Raw genomic sequence first — 19,497 nt, 5'->3', positions numbered from 1 at the left:
CAGTAAATTTAGAAAAAAATGTCTATATTTGTCGGCATTTTAATTACTTTGTAACACTTTAAAATGTTTCCTACTTTTAAGGAAATTTCTGTCAGCTAGAATAGATGAGTGGCCTCTGATTGGAAATACTTGTTCAATCCTCTGAAATGTTAGACGAGCAAACTTCTAAAGAAACAACACTAACTGGTTTTATTTTCGCTCCCACGACTATGGCAGAATAGTTTAATCGTGTATGAGTATCGATTTCTAATTTTCTCAGTATCGTCATCCTACGTGATGTATGTACGTCTATTAATAGAGAACTGGCTTTTTGCGGTGGATGTTAGGTTTTTCCAAAAAATAAATTGGCAGCTGTCGGGCTTAGAAAGCGTCTTGATTGAATAATTTTGGTAATAATTAAAAATATTCCTCTTTTATTATTTTATTAAATTGAGCTGCTGTCACTTATTCACATTTTAACAATGTTGCTCATTAACCAATGCATTCTGAATGAATGGAATGAAAGTGGACTAGAAATAAAAACTTGTGCTTCTACGCTTGAACGACTAAAATAAGATAATGGGATAACCAGAAATACTCACTTCAAAGTAACTTTAAGCTCTTTTAAGTAATTAACAGATTAATTATTAAACTAGGAAATTATGACGGTAAATAAAATTCAGGTTAAACCCTAACGGATTAGCGTTGAGATCATAATGTTACTTGTTTGTTTTTTGAAGGGATATAAATTCCAGTGAAACTGATAAACTGTTGAAATTTATCGTACAATTGGCAAAATCTACAGTCGTTAAAAAATATCAAGAGATGTGACCAGAAATTGGAGGAGATAGTAAAAAATGCGAGCATATGCTGCTTGACACAATATCCGAACTTTATTGCCTTTGAGGTATTTAATTGCCTTCACCTTTTCAATAACTTACGTCCCGACTTCCACCTGCCTTCTTTGAGTTTCGTTATCTCTCTTCAACGTTTACACTTTTATTTTTCTTGTCAATATATTTTTTCATACAATTAATCTTATTTCTCATTTTCTCGGCGTGCGCTGGCATTTTGTAGTAAGAAGCCGAACGATGAAACAAGATTAAGAAAGCGGCGTAATTTTGTTATGTTTTACGAAAATTACAACTTTTGTAAAAATAAGGTGAGGATTATAAAAAAAGAGCGAATGTTATAAGAAACCTGATCGATACCAGAGTGCGGAGGCAACGTGGATGTTGGATTGTGTCGTAACGTATGGACGGTGCTTTTAAGCTGAGTCAAGCTAGTTGAGTTTTTTCAGGTGCGGATTTTCTTAGAATTAAAAAGCGACCCTTAAAGTGCGAATGCGTAGATGCCAGATTAACTAGCAAACTGCCATTTTCTTTGTATTCACTTATTTTATTTACGTTTCTTTTCTTGATTTAGTGTTCTTTAGCAATATGTGTCACTTAATTTAAAATACGATATTATTTGTACATAGTCATTAGGGACAGATGATCGTTACAGAAATATTTTTAAAATGTTAAATGGGTATTTTTAAAAACAGCTATGTTGTAGATTAATTTTAGTTCACACACACCTCCATAGGATACAAACGTACGGGAAAATCGGCTTCATGTCACATACAAAAATTACTTGCAATTGTTTGTGGACGTTCAGTAACTGATCATTCGTATCAGTGTTAATTCATGTGTCGAATCATTTATAGTTTTGTAATGGGTTTGTGCGTGCTTTAGTATCTTTATTCGTTTGATCATTTATATCTTGGTTTTTCAATTCTCTTAGAAAAATATTACTCTTCAGAAATACTTGACAGTTTTTACGTTTTTATTTCCCGAGCGTAAACTAGAAAGGTATTGTGTAATAGTCTCCATCCGGCGAATGGCTACTTTCATGTTTTCTTGATGGTTCATGATCCCAAGATTATGGAGAAATATGTTTCCTATTTTCGCCTGTCTGCCTGTCTGTCTCCTGACTACCAGACCGATTATTGTCAAAGTATACATGTATATTGTATGGGGATATAGTGTAGATGGTAAAGGGGCAACCAAAATTATTCTAATCATCCCCGCCAACAGTTTGGTGGCGTCAAACTCCTGTACTATTCGCCTAAACTTGTGGTTTACTAATTCGCCCATATTTTTTGTTCCAGTACGTAGACGTTTTCATAAAATAATTGCAAAATCTGTTTTCATAATTTTTTTCAGAAATGCGGTTGCGAATCTGCTTCAGATCTCCCAAGTATTTTTATCTAAACAATTTTAGACTTAGACTATTTCTGTTAACCTTTCATCGAGTTTACCAAGACCTACTGTTTTAAATTAGATTTACAAAAAACTTATTACGGTGTATCTAACCTTGTATATTTTAGTTTTACGAAATAATAAAACGCGGAGCAGATGCTTTCGAGAGTATTTTGTCTAAACTAATAGAATATTAAGAAACATTCACTGTTTTCTATTAAAGTTGTAATAAAATGTTATTTCAGAAGAGAATAGCTGGCTGAGATCTACTGATATAAAAGAAAGAAAGCTCAAAGCTTGGTAGGACTGAAAGCAAAGCAGTCCCATATGATGTCTTCCGAGGCCGCTGAGCAACTATTGTATGAAAATATCTTATTTTTCGCATTCATTATAAACCCTTAACAAGGTCTCTGAAGGAACGATTATACTAGAAAATGTTTAACTTTGGATTTTAGGTCGGATCTACTGCGATTTAAAAACCGTCGTTGAATATGTAAATTTCAGGTAATGTATACACGCTTTAAGAAGCTCTAAATTCAAACAGTGAATCTGAAATGTATTCGTGCAAACAATAGTTAAACTAGGATATTAGCACACGTGTGTTAAAAACTGTTGTTATTATTCGATAATACTTGAAAAACTAAAACAAAGCACTACATCATAAACTATCTCAGTGTTATCTGATTCGTGACGTTAAAATTTGGTAATTTTTTTAAGTGTAGACACAAGTTTCGCAGAAGTCGATTCCCAAAATATTTAAGCTCACCCTCTTCTATTAGTTTTTCCAATCTTAGAGCCCGGATGCCTTATTAATCTTTTGACGTTACGTTTTGGCGAAAGGAAATTATCTACTTAGGACTCAAACGACTTGTATATGACATTTTTCCTCGATTTCCTTTACTTCAAACAAAACTGAATTTTTCATTAAAAGATAAACAAAAACATCCTTACTGTGGCGACATTATAATATACGCTAAAATTATACTCCTACATATAAATTAGATGCTAAAAAATTCTATTATATACAGGGTTGGTGCAGAAAGATTTCACATTTATCATGGGCTATTGAACAATTCTTTGACACGATTTAATAGTACTCACTCAGAGCTAAAACTTTTTCAGGGAAAAAGAAAAAAATATATTTACTGGAACTTTCTGTCTTAACAGTTTTGAATTTGTTTGCAATAATTACAGAAAAATTGTTTGCGTAAATCTTAGTAAAGAATGAGTTAAAACACTTTTCAACTTTTTGTATATTTGAGAATAATTGTAAATTTTAGCCTTAAACGAAACCGTTGCGGCACTTCTTATGTTCCAATATTGAGACGAAAACAGTGGTAGTAATGTTTTCTTGTATTTTCTTGTTATATTGTAAATAATTAGACAGAAAGGAAAAGTAAGCAAAAGATTTAAAACTTATTCGCTCGGTTAATCAAATCAACGTTAATGGTTTCCGCAAGGCTTCGGAACTTTATTAATATTAAAATAAAATATTCGACGATAATCCGCGGTTCAATTATCTAGGACTAAATAAAGCGAATTTCAAAATAGTCGAATCTAATTGAAACATTAAGTACAAATACTTGTTCATGTAATAATAAAAACTATGCAACATATAATATTCATCATCATTTAAAGTCTACGTACTTATACTTCGTATTTTAAAGATTGTATTATTTTATTAGATACCAAAACATACATTTCACTAACTCCAGCGAATAGTGGAACTGCCATTGAACTAAAAGTCGTTACACTCTTGTTTCGTTTAATATGAACTGTTGCATTTCCGATTTGTTCGACTTCCGCAACAAAAGCGGTTTAATGTTATTATCTGCTACAAACTCATATTGCTAAAAATGTAATATGTGCATGTTTCAAAGTCGGTGCTTAACCGTCATACAAAGTAACAATTCGAATAAAAGCTATTGTTCCAAGCTTCAATATTTCGAGCGTTATTATGGCTCGCAGATACACACGTGTGTATAGACGAGCATAAACAAAAACTTTTGAACATTTCCCAACAAAGGTCTAAAACCAGCCGAAAATTAACAGGCTCCATTTTTGTTAGTGTAATTAAAAATTAACCAAATTATTTTCCTTACCAAAAAAAAAAAAACACCGCTACAAGTCTAATAACAATTTTTATTTTTTCAAAGTATTGCCCTAGTTTTTGTTGTTTATCCACTAGATATTTCGAAACTTTACCTCAGTGTCGAAATATGTTGCTGCCATCATCTTGTTGGCCACAGTTGGTTCAAAAACTATTTTTAAATAAGTGATTGTATTGCTGTGGAATACATATGAGTCTGACTGTCATCACAGTGATGAGCAGTGCACGACGGCACAACGTAAATTGGGACTGTTGTTGAGGACGCAGTCGATATTTGTAAATAATTCGTTGCAGTATGTATACATATTACAATAGTTTGATATCATTTCTGTTTGATTTTACCTGTGTTAGACACGTACGTTTGTATTCAGGTCGCAGATGCACTACACAGTTTTAACTCATGACATGCTCTCTAAGTTTAAATTTTACAAAAGTTTTCATACTACTACATTTGAATATAAATCTAAACTTGAAATTGTTAATTAGCTTTTTAAACATTCCAGTAATCGGTGGAGATTACTTGTTTAGATTCGGACTCGTGGTGAACCAGCAGCAACCAAAGACGTTCACCTATCTATAAATACATAAATTTATGGATCCCAAAAAGAGAAACTCAGTGACACAAACCAGAATTAAGGTAAGTGTAACTTAAATTAACCTGTTCCTGAAATAAGCACTGTATACATCTACCGATAAATAATCTCGGCTCGTAGTGAATGTTTTAAGATTTATTGTGTAAGAAGTTAATAACTAATAAGTAGTGTATTATACGCTAAGTTCGTGACGACAACTATTATAGACCGAATGCAGATTATAAGCAGGGTTATAAGCCCGAGGTCTATGATGTGTTTACTACTATGGCGTATATACAATTCCTTCACTAGTAGCACACTATTAAACAAACATCTGAAAAATTTACATTTTGTTAAAACTAACAAAACATCACTGACATGACATAACTAGGCCCTGATTGGCTTTGATGTTTACTATTATTATTTTTCGACGTTTGAAAAGTTGGTTGAACTATGTACCTCTCTCGAGATGCAGGTAGCGTTTTTACATCCCTTGTGAACGTAATTTCAAAAATGTGGTAATTGTCAATTTTCGTTTGTCGAGCATTGCATAACCCCATTTTTTTACAGACCTTGGTCTGTAATGATCAACTTCACTACCTCTGAACAAGTCTATAGTTGGATGTCACGTCTCTCAGCTACTAGTGAAAAAAAATATTTTGCTAGCTTATATTTGCGCCTGGTACCAGAAAATCTAATTAATTCATTAAAAACTAAAGACTACTATAGAAAAAAGTGGTTATCATCAAATGTAGTCTCATTCTTCGAAGAATATAAAAAGATTTCGCTCTCTTTGTAAACGACAAATATCGCTTTCTTATCGAGAATATATAATGAAGGTTGAAAACTCAGTTCGTAATAACCCTGTGAAAATTTTAAATATCTTCAGCTAAAGAAGTACTACAAGAATACCCGGCAAAATGTATCAAGATGACGTATCGTTTGAAACTTCTGAAGAAATAGTAAATGGCTTTGCACAAGTGTTCTCAAGTATACACCCTGCTTCAAATGTGACTCCCAATGACAATTGCAACCCTCCATCTTTTAAACTTATGTGTGTGTCTGATCAGGAAGTCGTGAAAATTATGGCATCTTTTCCTATTAAACGCACGGTAAACGGTTTAAATCTGGCTGTATATATCGTCACCTGAAATTTCATTCTTTTTTATTTTATTGATTTTATTTATCTAAGTATTTTAATCAAAGTTAACATCGGTAATTGCACATTCTTATTCGTAAAATCAATTAATTCAATATGAGCTGTTGTATTAAATCCAAAAATTTGGTCGCCAACCAAATTAGTTGTAACAAATGCGGAAATGTTTTTCATCCAAGCTGTCTAAGACAGTTTAAAGGATTTTTAGGAATCGCTGATGACATAACTTCTCTTAATAGTTGTCCTCAGTGCAACAAAGGAGGTAAAATAAATACTGCAACCATTGGTACTTCCTTATCCTCTACGGAATTAATTAATCTTCAACGGTAATTCAGTGATTTAAAAGACTCAATAGTTAATACGATGGATCATATGGTGAAAACAGTCAAGAATAACTTGGTTAAATTATTTGATGATTTGCGTGTTGACATGAAATCTATAATCTTCGAATCGATTAAAACAGAATTTAATAATTAGAAATCTGAAATTAGTAATTATCTGCGTACTGATATAAAATCCTGTTTATCTGAGTCGTTTATGACTGCTGACATAAAATCACTTATTAGTTCTTCTCTTCAGACTCAGTTTGCTAAATTGAAATCTACATTTAGTATCGTTTGCAAAGAAAATTTCGTACAAAACCCAAAGGTCAATTCCGTGGAAAAAAATTTACTTAATTTACTTCATGACATGTGTCGTAACTTAAAATCCTGTATACTCATTAAAGTCAGAATTTGATGATCTGAAACCGGCAGTTTGCGAACTTAGTGAGAAAATCCTAAATAATTCAAAGTTAACAACTCAGCCTAGTCCACCTCTAGTAACAAATATTCCTAAGACCCCGAAGTCTATGAACATCAAAAAGAAAGTTGTCTTATTATCTGACGAAAAAGGGCATAATTAATTAAGTTAATGTAGTTTTAGTATATGTAAGTATAAACGGTTTTTAATAGTTGCGTAATGCTCAAATTCATGTGCACTTAATGCAAGACTGCCGTATCTCAAAAATAAGTGAAATGCAAGTAGGCTATGATCCTATGAGATTTCAGTCGATGTTGATAATCTGATACTCCTACTAAATTAGGTACAAATTGAACACAACAAATGCACAATGTCTTCTGATATAGCTAAGAATTGACCGAAAACATGGAAATCAATTTTTCTTTGAATAGGAAAAGTAGGAAAGTTAATTAGAGCGAAATAAAAAATTTAAAATTTGTCAAAAATTCCGGTGGAATTTTGTAACTCAGTATATCAGGAAATAATAATCAATCAATTCCCTAACATCACGACAACGGCGGCATCAGACTTAAATGAAAATTATTAAACAATATTTTTGAAGGTCCTTTAGCAATACGTAACAAAATACGATGGACTGAATCAATTATGTATAAAAAACGATTTAAATAAAATTATAACACAATTTATAACAATTTAGCCATAGTAGATGTTGAATGAATCAATACTGTGATCGTTTTGTGTTTTGTTATATTTTTTTCATTACAATGTGTTGCTAGTTTGCTCTTGTCTTAAATTTATTAACACGCAAGCCAAAATATTTGATATGGTGTACCAGTGCAATAGTCACGTAAGTCCAAATTTCTTGTTTTCTATAACGAGTAGAAGGTTCTACTCTAAAGGAATAAAAACACGATTAATAATAGATTGACAATACGACTATAATGTATTCGAAGCCTTTGGTATTTAAGACACAAATAATATATAAACATTTTAAATCATCATTATTCAAAATATGCTGTCTTTGAGTTACGTGAGTATTGCTCTCACAGTGCGATTTCGTCACTTACAAAAAGCGACTACCTAATTATTTTTGGTGGCAATCATGACGTTAAATCCGGCATATTACTCGCGATGAGTACGTTCACTGATATATTAAAGAATACGAATACCGTTTTTATAGGATGTCCCTATTTTCTGAAACGTCCGATTTTAAATAGTTGGGTCTCTCAACTAAATGACACTCTGCGTAGACTAGGTAAATCTAATAATAACATATTTTATTTGGACTCGAACAATATTTTAGAAAAACAATTTAAAACTATCAATTTTACGTTCAAAGAGGCTTCTAAAAGATCGATAATGAAGCATGTGGCTGATGGTATTTTGATCAAAGAAACGACTATTTTGACTAACGGGACTTCTTCTACATCCTCTCGATCAGTTAATCCTTTTTTATAAAATATGATTATGATTTCAATGATTTTTCGGACCGACGACCTAAGGTAACATGCATGTACCAAAACGTTAGGGGTTTACACTCTAAATTTACATCATTCTATAATAATATCCTAGCGCTTTCTGAAAACTTTGATATTTTTGTTTTTTGACCGAGACATGGCTGCACAACGATGTATCAAACGCAGAATTGTTTCCTGATGATTTTGCAGTTTACCGTTGTGATAGAAACTTTGAACGTTTAGGAAACACCAGAGGTGGTGGTGTCCTGATTGGTGTAAATAATATTAAACTGACTTCTACGAATATTGATGTCAGTAACATTGTTGAAACCGTTCCCTCTATTGACCTTATAGGCGTCAAGGTAAAAACATCCTATCATCAAAATCTCTTTATCTTTGCCGTTTACATTCTGCCTTGGACAACTTTTCAAGATTACGAAACATTTTTCGAATATGCTGGTATTATTGACGAAATGCATGACAGGACTGTTCTTTTTCTAGGAGACTTTAATACATCCACGTATTGCAGTAATCTTAATAATAACTACAGTCAATGTTTGAATCACTTTGTAAAACTTACCAACCCTACTCAATATAATAATGTAAGTAATTGTTTCGGTAATACTTTAGATCTTATATTCTCTTCTTCCTCTTGTCATGTTGAAAAGTCCGGCTTCCCTCTAGTCCAAGAAGACGCATTTCATCCCCCGTTAGAATTTAATATACATTGCAACATTAAAAAGGCTGATATCTTTTGTTTAAATTCAAACAATTATATCTATAATTTAAAAAAAGCGGACTATCCTGGTTTATATAACCCATTGTTACATATTAATTGGTCTGAGCTTGGAAAAATTAAAGATGTTAATTTAGCTTGTCAACACTTCTACACAACTTTATTTAGAACTTTTGATTTATACATACCAAAGACTGGACGTTTCAAAAGAAAATACCGTCATTATCCACCTTGGTTCGATAAGGATATTATAAGAAGTCTTCGATTAAAAACCAATATGCGTAAAACATTTCTGTCGAATCATAATCCTGAGACATATATTGAATTTAAGAGACTCAGAGCAGATCTTAAAAAGAAAATTTGCATAGTATACCCAAAATATATTAGGGATATTGAAAATGACATTATCACAGGCCCCAAGAAATTGTTACGAATTGAAAATTCGCAGTAGCTATTTCGGTTTTTATTGGCATTCTCGGATCGGATTACATTTTGTTTACTCGTTTTTTTTTGTTTCATCATTTCGTGCATGGGTGGTTGGGTTGGGCACGGTGGCAATGAAGGACAACTTTGGTGGAGGGTTCGTCCCGAGCTTTTGACTCCCCCAGTCGCAAGACTGTCGCGATGATTCTGAGCTTGGAGGGGCTCAGATGAGTGTTTCAGCCTCGCTGTTTGTAGATCGGTCTTCTGGATCGTTTCAGCTTGGTTCTTGCTATAAGGAACTGGATGGATCGCGCCATCCCAGAGCTTCACTCTGAAATTCGATTTTCGTTCTGTTTGTTATTTTTGTTCGCGAATTTCATTTGCTTACCTAGGTGGGAACAAACGCCGTGGAGCGTCCCCTAGAGTCTTCGTCATTTCTGGAATCTTGATAGCCTTGTTTGTTTTTTTCTCTTTTGTAATAACCATCGCATCCACTTAATAGTTACATCGATTAGGGATTTTCGTCGGAATTCAACGTTTCGTAAGTTTGCCACTAGAGGGCCAAACTTCCGTTAATTCTCGCTTCGTTACCTTGCCACGTCATCGCAGGTGGAAGGGAATCCATTTTGCTTTGGTACTTCGTGTTGAATGGTGTTGGGGGTTAGTGCTTTCCTCTTTTGCAGTTCGTTTTAGCAACCTTTTATTTGGTGTTACGTTTGGAATCGCATTCGTTGGATCTGTTGGGTCCCCTAAAAGGTGCTATCGCTTGGAGCGCATTTGTGAGCTGTAAAAGATATAGTGCATTCGAGCACTACGACTTTGTCGGATTTTGGGTTAAGGGCACTAGACCATCCCGCTAACATCGGAGAAGCTGCAGTCGATCCGCAGGTAAATCTTTTGATTAGCTTTTCCCTGGCATCCCTTCGAACAGTGGTTATGGTTATTTTCATGTTAACGATAATATTTTGCTACTTACCAAGTGCATGTGACATGTGGAACCCTTGGGGTTGACTGAGTTCGAACATCTTCTCAGACTTTGCTCTCCTTGCAGCTTTTTTTGTTTTGTCGCTGATCTTGCTATTCCCGTGATCGAAAATTGGAGCCAGTTTCGAGTGGGAGAACGAATTCTATGAATTCCAACTGTCGTGGGCAGTTGTGAGCCCTCCCAGAACAGCTGGAGAATCACCAAAAACCTCGACTCGACATCGACTGGAACTTCGCTGCGACGCCGCTGTGTTTCGACATCTCGTCGTGGATATCGAAGGAGGCAGGTGCCCATGGTACTTCCATTCCATCGCATTAAGATTAAGTATTAGTCGCCTTACCTTTTCTTTATTGTATCGCAACACGTTTCGAAGTTCGGCGTAACTAGCACTCGCACATAACCTAGTAATAACAATCGGTAAGAGTGTGACGCTTCGCTCTACGTTAATACCTTCGTACGTACGTTAGGACTACCGAGCGTGTGGCCTACTTCGTTTATCTCATAGCCCTCGAAATAATTAATCAAATCGTTATTCGTTACGACCCCAACTAACTTGTTCGTTTCGTAAACATCGTTCGTATCGCTCGTATTTATCGTTAATTAGTTCATCGCCTTTCGTAATTAAACTATCGTTCGTATTGCTCGTATTCATCGTAAACCGTTAGTCGCATTAAATCGTTATCATTAATATCTTACTCATTTCCTTTTGCTTACTTATTTAGTTATTTATCACTCTTATTTTATTTTTAATTAGTGACCTTAGGTTTTCTTGTAACCAATAATTTAAGTAACAGCTTGCAATTACAATAGTTAAATATTTTTCCGGTTTTTTGTTGTTGTAATTGTGTCTTAATAAAAACTGGTGGCGCCCTGGCGACGTCGCTACACAAAACAGTGTGCTCTCTCTTCTTTGCGAACCTCTAGCGACCTGACCTTTGCACCCGCAGGAACTCACCCCTTCTCCACTAGCAGGCCGGCAACGAGCTGTGAGTTTGGCTCGTAACAAAATTCTGGTCGTTCATTCATTCCAAACAAGGTAAGACGCATATACCTGGAGTACTAACACACGATGGAAAAACCATTTCTAATCCGACGGATATAGTTAACAGCTTTGCTGCTTTTTTCAAAAGTGTTTACACTTCTTCCCGGCCTATTAGTGCTAACATGCTTTCAGAAACATTTCCCAATAATTTGACCATCAGTCTGTCTTCTATAACTGAAGATGAAATTATACGGGCTATGAAAGCGGCAAAAAATACAATAACCTCCGGTTCTGATGATATCCCGAGTTTTTTTCTAAGACATACTGCTTATGTTTTATCATATCCGCTGAGTCATATCTTCAATCTAATCCTTCAAACGTCGACTTTCTCCGAGCTTTGGAAATTACCACAAATTACTCCTATTCACAAAAAAGGTGATATTTCTCAAATAATCAATTATAGACCAATATCTATATCGTGCAATTTTTCAAAAGTGTACAAATTCTATACTCACATTTACAACTCGGTACGTAATTTAATTTCACCTGACCAACATGGTTTCATGAAAGCGCGTTCCACTGCCACGAATTTAGCCACTTTTACGCAATTTACATCGGAAGCAATAGATAGAAATAGTCAGGTAGATGCCATCTATACAGATCTGCAAAAATCATTCGATCAAATTGACCATAACACCTTATTTCATAAATTAGATCGTATTGGCTTCTCAACCCCGTTATTGGCCTTAATGAAGTCTTATCTCTTTAATCCAAGACAACAACTTGTACATGGCGGGCATTTTTCTGAAGTGCACATCTCAATATCGGGAGTCCCGCAAGGCTCAAATCTCGGCCCCCTGCTATTCTTAATATTCATTAATGATGTGACGGATGCACTAGTATCTTGTAATAAATCGTTGTTTGCGGACGACTTAAAATTATTCCTGGAAATGCACTCTTCAGCTGATTGCGAAAAGTTACAAAGATACCTATATGCTTTCATAACTTGGTGTGTCAGGAACCGGCTTCAACTAAACATATCTAAATGTTTCGTTGTGATGTTCTCTCGAAAGTTTATCAAAACAGAATTTTCTTACAGAATAGGAACCGCCATTCTACAGCTTAATGAGACTGTAGGGGACCTGGGAGTATTATTTGACGATAAGTTCACATTTGTATTGCATATAACAGAGATTGTTAAAAAGGCATACTCAATGTATGGTCTGATTATTCGAAACTGTAAAGATTTTCAAGATATACAAACGCTAAATGTTTTGTATTTTGCATTAGTGCGTAGTAGATTAGAGTATTGTGCTATTGTATGGTCGACAATATATGAGGTTCATGCTAATCGGTTAGAATCGGTCAAAGGCGATTTTTAAAATTTTTGTGTTTTGTTAAAGACGGAAACTATCCGGTTAGAGGATATGACCATTTAACATTGCTAGGGAGATTTAATTATACTTCACTCGCAATAAGGCGTAAATATTAAGTATAGTTTTTATGTACAAATTATTGAACAACGGAATAGACTGCATGTGGCTGTTGAATAATAGATATTTATTTTATTAGGAGTTTAAGTGATACTTTATGTGACGGAGTATGGACGATTAAACGCCGAGCAATAGCGAGGCGAATTAAGTCCATACGAGTCACATAAAGTCACTTAAACTCCGAATGAAATACAATATTTTATTTTCAAACGATTAATCTTCTTTTGAAATTATTTCCCATCTTCTTGCTTCATTAAGGAATTGCCTTGATTTCACTTACCATGGTTACTATGGTTGACAACCACTATGATTTTCACATATTTATACGCCGGCGGAGTATAAGTAGTACTTATGCGCCGCTCAAACACGGTGTCATAGAAATGACACTTAAACCCCGGTAAGACCGTCATATAAGTGTCAGTTATATGACGTTTGAAAATAAAATTAATTTTATAGTACCCCGATTAAATGTGCGACATTTGACAACCATCTATTCAGCTACATGTAGGACTAATACTCTCCGTAAATCCCCTATATTCATCACGTCCCATATTATTAATAATATATCATCAATACATACATTTTGACAGTCTGCGAACCACCAAAAAAAGTATCAATTTGTTGGATCGTTAGACTATTCATTACATAACCGTTCGTTTTCGTCGTTTTTTTATATTGTATTGCTGTTGTTTTATATGTTCTTTTATATGTTATTTTGTATTTTCTATAATTGGGTTATGTACCTGTAGAAAATAAATTATTATTGTTATTATTAATAATATTATTAAACATACCATCGGATGTGTCTTGTATCGATCTGGAGGTGTTTCTTGAGGTACTGGGTGCTTTGATTTTGGATAAACCGGTTATAATTATTGCAGATTTTAACTTGTCACAATACAGTACCAACTATGTAGTAGGTACGTAACGTATTCTGCAGTAAATTAATCAGTTTTCTCGATTTTTCTCAAACAGTAAATCTTTCTCAGTATAACAATATCTTAAACTTCAACAATCGTTTGCTCGACTTAGTTCTCTCCAATGCTGAGTTCAAAATCAGTGTTAATCTTGACCAACAACCATTTGTTCCACTAGATCCCCATCATCCTGCTCTGCATATTCGACGTTATAATTTTCGGAAAGCTAATTGCAATAAGTTATACAATGACCTTCTTCATACCGATTGGTCCTTAGAAATTTTGAAGATGTCAACGTTGCACTTGATCACTTTTATACCAAGTTGTACAGTAATACTTGAGTGGTTGGTACCAAAATTCCTAGCTAACAAATCATTCTACCCTACGTGGTACAACAGACGGATCATTTCGGTTTTGAAACTTAAAAATTTCTATCGGAAAAAATGGAAAAGAACATCTAATATGACTTTTTATAATGAATTTCAAAGGCTTAGATCCACTTCCAAACAAATGATAAAGACAGCATATCGTGAGCATTTAAACCAAATTGAGGAATCTATGAAAAATAATCCTAAAGACTTCTGGAAATATGTTCACTTACAACGAGATACCACGAGGTACGACGCGTATTCCTGGAAGACTAGTTTATGAAGATAAACAACTTGAAGACCCACCAAAAATTGTCAATGCTTTTGCGGAAAGATTTTCTCTGTCTATCGTCCAAAAACAGGTATTGGATTATCTGATGTTACAACAAATAAGCTCTCATTAGCTATGCCGTCGGTGGCTGAAGAGCAACTAATTGATATTATGTCAACCTTCTCAAAGAAAATGACCATTGGTGATGACCAAATACCAAGTTTTTTAATACGTGACGCCAGATATATTCTAGCAAAGCCTCTATCAATTGTAATTAACTTAGCAATAAGGTCATCCACATTTCCTGATAGATGGAAAAGAGCAAGAATCACACCTGCATTCAAAAAAGGATATTCTACTAATCTAAAAAACTGCAGACTGTTTGCAATACTATCAAACTTTGCTAAATTTTCTGAAATAGTGTTGTATAAAAATATCTTTGTTAATGTCCAAAGTCATGTATCTGCATTCCAACATGGTCAATCAACAGTTGCTAATTTGTGTACTTTGACACAATTTCTCTCTGAAGAACTAGATAACAACGAATAAGTGGATTGTTACTGGGTTATATGTGCCACTAACATGTATTGATCGGTCTTCTTTGTGGGCATCACTGATGTTAACTTAGCATGTTCCTGTTTTTATAATAAATTAAACAGAATTTTAGATGTACTCTCTTTTAGTTCGTATGCACCTTGGTTCTACTATGACATTAGAAAGAAACCTAAATCCAGTTCCAAATTATGACGTTTGTCTAGAACCAATAGATTTGAGTATAAAAAGACTATTCGCTTTTTACTCATGTCTAATTTTTCAAAAAATTAAATTTTTCTTCATAACTTTTAATTTTTTCACATACGTAACTGCTTAAGTAATCCTCAACATGGATTTATTAACACTAGAACCGCCGCACCGGTCAATTTGACCGTTTTCCGATTTTAAAGTTTTTTTTTTAACGGAAATAATTTTTCTATGATCTTGCAATCTTCTGAGTTTTCCTAAATTATCTTTGGCAATGCTGTCACAAAATTTTGAACATTTTGAAAAATTCTGAGCGCTGTTTTGGAAATTTTTTCCTGAAACCGCCGGCTCGGTCAGATTGACCGGAACGTTAATATTATATTTTGATTAAATGTATATGTCATTTAGTTTATTTTCTGGGAGCAGTTGAATGAATTATACAGTTTGACTTGCACCAAATGTAAATAAATTTATATTTTCAACATTTCTAAAATAACAAAATGGCATATATCTGCATCAAACAATCAGAGCTTTTCCTCTTTGTTAGTTTTTGTTCGTACTTATTTCAACGTGTTCATTCTTACACTTGGCTAAGAACCTGTTTCTACTTGTGCCACACATGCGCAGAACTGATTTTGCGCATGCGTACAAAATTTTTGCAAATTACAGCCTGTAAATTTGTGAACATAAAAATTGCTCCGTTGTACTTCGAAAGGGCATGCTTTATGTTTAGTTTTAGTATTCTATACTTACCTATATACAAATTGAATTGTATGTGGTCCAGGAAAGGCCTCATGGCTGCACAGGCATTAGCATATTTAGACTAACTAGAATATCTTCCACCAAAAAATTCGGAGTATGATTCTAAATTATCTAATATTGTTAGGGAAAATGAAATACTTTCTCACCTTGTTCGGAGTAAAGAACAATGTGGTGGAGAATCTGACCGTGACACAGTTTGTGATACACGATGGTGGTGAGTGAATATTGCTTGGTCGAGTGCAACAGAACACTCGTAGAATAGCCCATAACAAAAAAGATCTACAATACGCCAATAATTGTGAGAGTGGATCAAAGATATGTCATCAATCTCGTAAAAGACGTACATATCTAGAAAATAAATGTGAAAATAAAACTTATGTGTGAGAACTAAAAAAAAAGAACCTATGTGGTTTATATGAATTTAAAACAACCTACTACAAAAATTGTAACAACATTTAAGATAATTACGTTAAGGTAACAATTATTTCTGTATTTTGCGTTTCCTTTTATGGAAATAAATATGCTAATTCATAAAAACAATCGAAAAAACTGAGTTTTAATCACCGGTCAATTTGACCGGGGCGGCGGTTCCAGGTATGTGGAATTTTCGGCGGTTCTAGTGTTATTAAAGGAAGATCGTCAATTACCAACTTAGTTTTTTTCACCCAATACGTGTCTGAGTCTTTTGAATTTAAACAACAAGTGGATGTGGTGTACACTGACTTTTCGAAGGCGTTTGACAGAACTGGTCATTCTATCTTATTGATTAAACTACGCACTTTGGGTTTTCTGATAGCTTAGTGAAGCTGATTAAATAGTAGTTAACAGGGAGAATGCTATGTGTTAAGTACCTGGACCACATTTTCGATAAAGTTCCTGTCATATCTGGCGTTCCATAAGGTTCTGTCTTAGGACCACTGTTTTTTGAAATCCTTATTAATGATGTAGTAAAAAGAATCTGTTTTGAAGTGTTATTGCTTGCTGATGATCTAAAAATATTCAGGCGCATATCTTCCAATTATGATTGCTGTTTACTTCAAAACGATATTGATGAATTCTATAACTAGAGTGCTTATAATAACTTTCCCTTTAATTTAAATATATGTCATGTAATGACCTTTTCAAACAGAAACTTTGTCCTAACTAATAACTATACCATCAGTACTGCAATTTTAAAACGCGTTGATTACTTCAAAGATTTAGGCATTATGTTTGATCCCAAAGTTACATTTTCGTTGCAGTATGATGCTGTTGTTATCGAATTTTTCAAGAACTTAGGATGCATCATTAGATCTTGCAAAGATTTTAAAAACATAAGTATTTTTATATCTCTATTTTCTCCTTTTGTAAGATCAAAGCAGAATAAAATATGGTACTATTGTATGAGCTCTGTCGGCGAATGTTCACATTGAAATGTTTGAGAAAATTCAGAGGCGTTTTTAGTTCCTGATTTTCAGTTTGGATGGCGTTAATCCTCCCAGGGGCTACCCCCAAAATTTACTGCTTGAGAGGTTTGGGCTTCAAGATTTAAAGTCTAGGCGTGTTAAAGCCTCGCTATCTTTTTTGAAAAAACTTATTAATTCAAATATTGATTGCCCTCCTTTACTAGGTCAGATTAATTTCCACTCGCCGCTTTTAGCATTACGTTATCCAAATTTATTTTACCTAGCCACTCCTCGTCTTAACGTACTGAAATACTCTCCCATTAACGAGATGTGCAACAACCACCAATTAATTAAACCTATTTCCGTTGCCCAGTAAAATGAGAACTGAAAGACGTGGTTCGCAACAATTTAAACAAACATTAATTTTTAAGTTAAATTAAAAAAAATCAGTATTCAATAATATGAAACATGAATGGAAATTGTATAGTCGTCTTTACACACAACTTTAAAGAAAATTACGTTTTTTATAACATATTTATATACATGTATTTTGATTTTATATAACTTAAAATACTCAGCTTTTTATCTATTCTTGTTCTTATTTTGACGAATGCAAAAATGTTTGTACTTTTTTGACACAATAAAAGTGGATTCATTAATTGATTGATTGATAAAGAAGTTGTCAGAAAATCCATTGTTTGCTTCGACTAAGAAAGGCAAAATCACATTGCTTAGGGACCCACGTATACCATAATTAACCATCTTTTCTGAAACAAACTCTCTATTAGTAGCATTAAAACCCTTTGTACGATCAAACAATCTGGCTACCGAGTACGTTTGTTTATCCGTATTATCGTTTATTTTGCGATTAATTCAATAGTTGCCAGTTCGACTATAGACCATTTCGACGTTAATTAAAAGTGTAATCGGCAATTCTAGTGTAAATGATTCTTTTAAAACGGTTTGAGAATACATTGGTGGAGACAACTGACCTATAAATTTAAATTGATTTTCTACTAACATTTTTTAAATTGGTAAGCTAAGCAGCTCCCTTCAGTTTGCTAGGGAAGCTTCCTTCAACAATGGATTTATTAAAACGTTCCGATAAAAATTGGACAATGTGCGATCTTCAATGCTTAATTAAAAATTTTTGAATTTCTTCGTGACGAGATGATTTTATTAGGGAAATGTAAAAAATCATACTTTCAATTTCACATTTGTTATATCAGTGAAAAACAATAAGTTGCAGAACGTTTTAGCTCTTTACAAAAAAAAAAAATTGGTCAATGGGTACGGTGGATAAATAGTGTCCTAAGGTATCAGATGTGGTTGATGTAGGTATTATTGAGTTTTATTTAGGACAATTAATTGGCTAATATTGGCTTTAGTGTTCACTCTGCCTCTCAAACTATTAACGACTCGCCATTATGTTTTACTTTTATTAGCAGAGTTTTTTATGTAACCATCAAAATATCCTTGTTTATTGTCATGACTAATGACGTTGCAGTGTACAATCTTTTAAAATTTTTGTGTTTGGTATTATGAAAAATAGGATATTGAGCAAAAGAACTCAACCCAGAAAAGATTTCAGCTTTTTCCATTTTACAACTATGGTTAGCAAGTTATAGTAGCTTAAATTTCATACAAACCCTGTATGAGTAACGTGTTCATGACAAAAATATAAAAACGTTTAAATCTTTTACCGAACTTGGGTTAGAACGTATTTAAAGCGGTTAGAATTACTGTAATGATTCTATGGTTTTCAAATTTACAACATGCTTTGTTTCAAACTTACACTTTTTTTAAGACTTAACATTACATTTTTACCGATTTACATTCCTTTTTAAAAAAATTAGTTGGTGGTTTAGATAAAACTGCCTTCACGCCTGAGGCGCAATCAGGTAAATTAATTTCCCCGAACAAATTATTAAAGTTGAGTCTGATTTTATTACTTATTTTTTCTTTTTTGCCATGAACTCCCATCAGTTAAATAGATAAAGAAGCCTGCTATGCGTATATTTGAAATGAGTTTTTCCTTAATAAAATGTTGACGCCAACATATTACATATATTAGGTAATTATGAATCTCCTAATTCCAGAGAAAACGTTAAAATTAGGTGATGTACGCATTAGGGAAGGAATTAAATCAAATAAGTACGTTGAAGATCTTCTGAAG

At 33.7% G+C, this 19,497-nt stretch overlaps 2 protein-coding genes across 2 annotated transcripts in view; both read right to left on the bottom strand.

Moving 5' to 3' along the window:
* Positions 1–19,497, bottom strand: part of LOC135125648 (general odorant-binding protein 19d-like) — a 116,325-nt gene that overhangs the window by 62,166 nt on the left and 34,662 nt on the right. The gene's annotated exons all lie outside the window — the stretch shown is intronic.
* LOC135125646 (uncharacterized) lies at positions 10,248–10,717 on the bottom strand. Its single transcript, XM_064051297.1, has 2 exons — positions 10,394–10,717; positions 10,248–10,338 (listed from the first exon to the last, which is right to left on the bottom strand). Exons 1-2 carry the CDS (start codon positions 10,715–10,717, stop codon positions 10,261–10,263), a joined length of 402 nt encoding a protein of 133 aa, XP_063907367.1. The 3' UTR covers positions 10,248–10,260.

Source organism: Zophobas morio, unplaced genomic scaffold (genome assembly GCF_036711695.1).
Source record: "Zophobas morio isolate AGI-343-1 ecotype UQ-CSIRO unplaced genomic scaffold, CSIRO_AGI_Zmor_V1 ptg000009l, whole genome shotgun sequence".
NCBI classification, from domain to species: Eukaryota; Metazoa; Arthropoda; class Insecta; order Coleoptera; family Tenebrionidae; genus Zophobas; species Zophobas morio.
Note: the sequence above shows the minus strand (reverse complement) of the source record. Positions and strands in the feature narration are given on the sequence as shown.

Excerpts from the sequence above, each read along its gene's own strand:
- LOC135125646 (XM_064051297.1), bottom strand. The coding sequence starts at position 10,717 with ATGCGATGGAATGGAAGTACCATGGGCACCTGCCTCCTTCGATATCCA. Across the intron at positions 10,339-10,393 it reads CCACATGTCACATGCACTTG|GGATGCCAGGGAAAAGCTAA; the intron begins GTAAGTAGCAAA and ends CACTGTTCGAAG.